General features: G+C 38.8%; 1 protein-coding gene across 1 annotated transcript in view; it reads right to left on the reverse strand.

Annotated features, from left to right (window-relative positions):
* Window positions 1-1,923, reverse strand: part of SUSD1 (sushi domain containing 1) — a 57,222-nt gene that overhangs the window by 12,623 nt on the left and 42,676 nt on the right. The window contains 1 exon segment of the mRNA XM_009329004.1: window positions 354-447. Within this exon segment, the coding sequence (XP_009327279.1) occupies window positions 354-447 (94 nt within the window).

The following is a 1,923-nucleotide window of genomic DNA, read 5'->3' on the forward strand; positions in this document are numbered from 1 at the left end:
GTACTGGCTGCATGAGTGTGTTGGAAAACAAAAATGACACAGGTAGAGCTGTGCTTAGATCCATCAATAAAAATCTACTGTGACTTCACTGTGGATAAAGGAAAAAAAAAAAAAACAAACACAAAACCAACAGTGAAAACTCAGAATTATCAAAAACAACTTTGTTCCAGAAAGCAGGGATGAGTCTGAAGCCAAATATTACTCTGCTAAGGGAGGAGAAACCAGCAGTTACAGCTTAAGTTTTCTCCCATGGCTAACAAAAATAATCTAACCACCACAAAAAGTTCAAATATGTAAGTAACATAAATCTGCAGAATGTTTTTTGAAAGGGTGAGGAGTGCACAGAGACAAACCTGATCGGTCCATTTCGATCTTCTGCTTTCCGAAGTCTGAGCAAGGGTGCAGAAGCTTTTACTGCAACAAATTCTACATCTGGGAAAGGGGGATCTAAAAAGTAAACAAAATACCAGTGCTTCAGAGAGGTTTTAGAAATATTTCAGGCATGAGAGTTCCTACCTATTTTTCCCCCAAAATTTCGTCTATTAACTGGGCCTCAAAGCCCTGAAGGCTAAAGTCTGCAGGCAATATAAATAGTCTGGTCAAGAAAAACACAGAGCAAATACGAACATGATGGCATGGCAGCCCCAACTCAAACCCCTGTATTGGAAGTATATCTGCTAGCTGGGAAAAAGAGAGATGCCCAAAAATGATGGTAGACTACAGAGAAATGTGACAGGAAAGATTTGTTGGAAGAAGCAGTATTATTTATTAGACTAACTAAAATGGTCAAGGAGAACAAAAAGATGAAACTCCGTGCACATAGCCCACTACAAAAAATAAAATAGTATGAGTAAAGGAGAATCTATTAGCTCCAAAAGCACTTTAAAGAAGGCAACTTCCTTAGTTACTGCTCACAGTCAGCTAGCAATATCCAGCCCCTTAAAACTGGATTTCAATATGGATACAGAGCTCTAATTTGTTTTAGTGGGAATTTGCATCCAGGCTGAAACTGAACAAATACTTCTGCCTCTAATTTCAATGGCAATGATGACAGCTGCACACTGACAGAGACTGGTGCTACGATAATGGAAATTACCACTATCAGCCTGGAAGCAAAAATGAAAAGAGCTTCATTGCGCACAACCGAGGGGGCAGAGTGTGAAGCACAGATACTATCTACCCCAGAAGTCCGAAAGAACTAGCACAGATAATTACAGGTATGGCTAGGCTGCTTGAAAACTGGTCTATCAAGCTGTTGTGTGATATCTGACTAAAAAGTAACAAATGCAGTGCTTATATACAGAAAACCAAGGCTTCAGAACACCATTAGAAAGAATAATCAATGTCATGGAGACAAACAAAAGAAAACCAATGCAGATTTGCCAAAGTTAAGTCACATCAGGCAAAACCTTGCTGAGATGCATGGATTTTTCAAACAACTGGAATACGGATAGCTGCACATGTACGTTGAAACACAGAAAATCATTAGTTCAGCAGAAGAAAATGAGGCTTGATAGAAAAACTGTGAAGTGGGTAAGTAACTGCTAAATAGGGAGCTAGCAAAATATAGCATGTTGGAAGCAGATGTACTGGGGTACAGGAAGGTTATTAGAGGAGTTCCTCCAAGACTAAACAAAGTCTGGCATTTTGTTAACAATCATGGTGCAAAATCGAGGCGCGTACAGATGAATTTTGCTGCTCAGTGTTAGACAGTGTAAAACAAAAGCCGTATGGAGACAATATACAAGAAGAACTGAATCACCTTTACAGCTGAGAAATGGGATTAAATTCACCAGTATGAAGTACAAGGTGATTCAAGTCAAGTCACATTAGTGACTTGAGGCTACTAATAAGAATTTTTTACTATATATTCTAAGTTCCTTTGAGTAGTAGGAAGAGCATATTAGTACATCTCAGAATGAG

The sequence above is a fragment of the Pygoscelis adeliae genome, unplaced genomic scaffold (genome assembly GCF_000699105.1).
Source record: "Pygoscelis adeliae isolate BGI_AS28 unplaced genomic scaffold, ASM69910v1 Scaffold127, whole genome shotgun sequence".
Lineage (NCBI taxonomy): Eukaryota > Metazoa > Chordata > Aves > Sphenisciformes > Spheniscidae > Pygoscelis > Pygoscelis adeliae.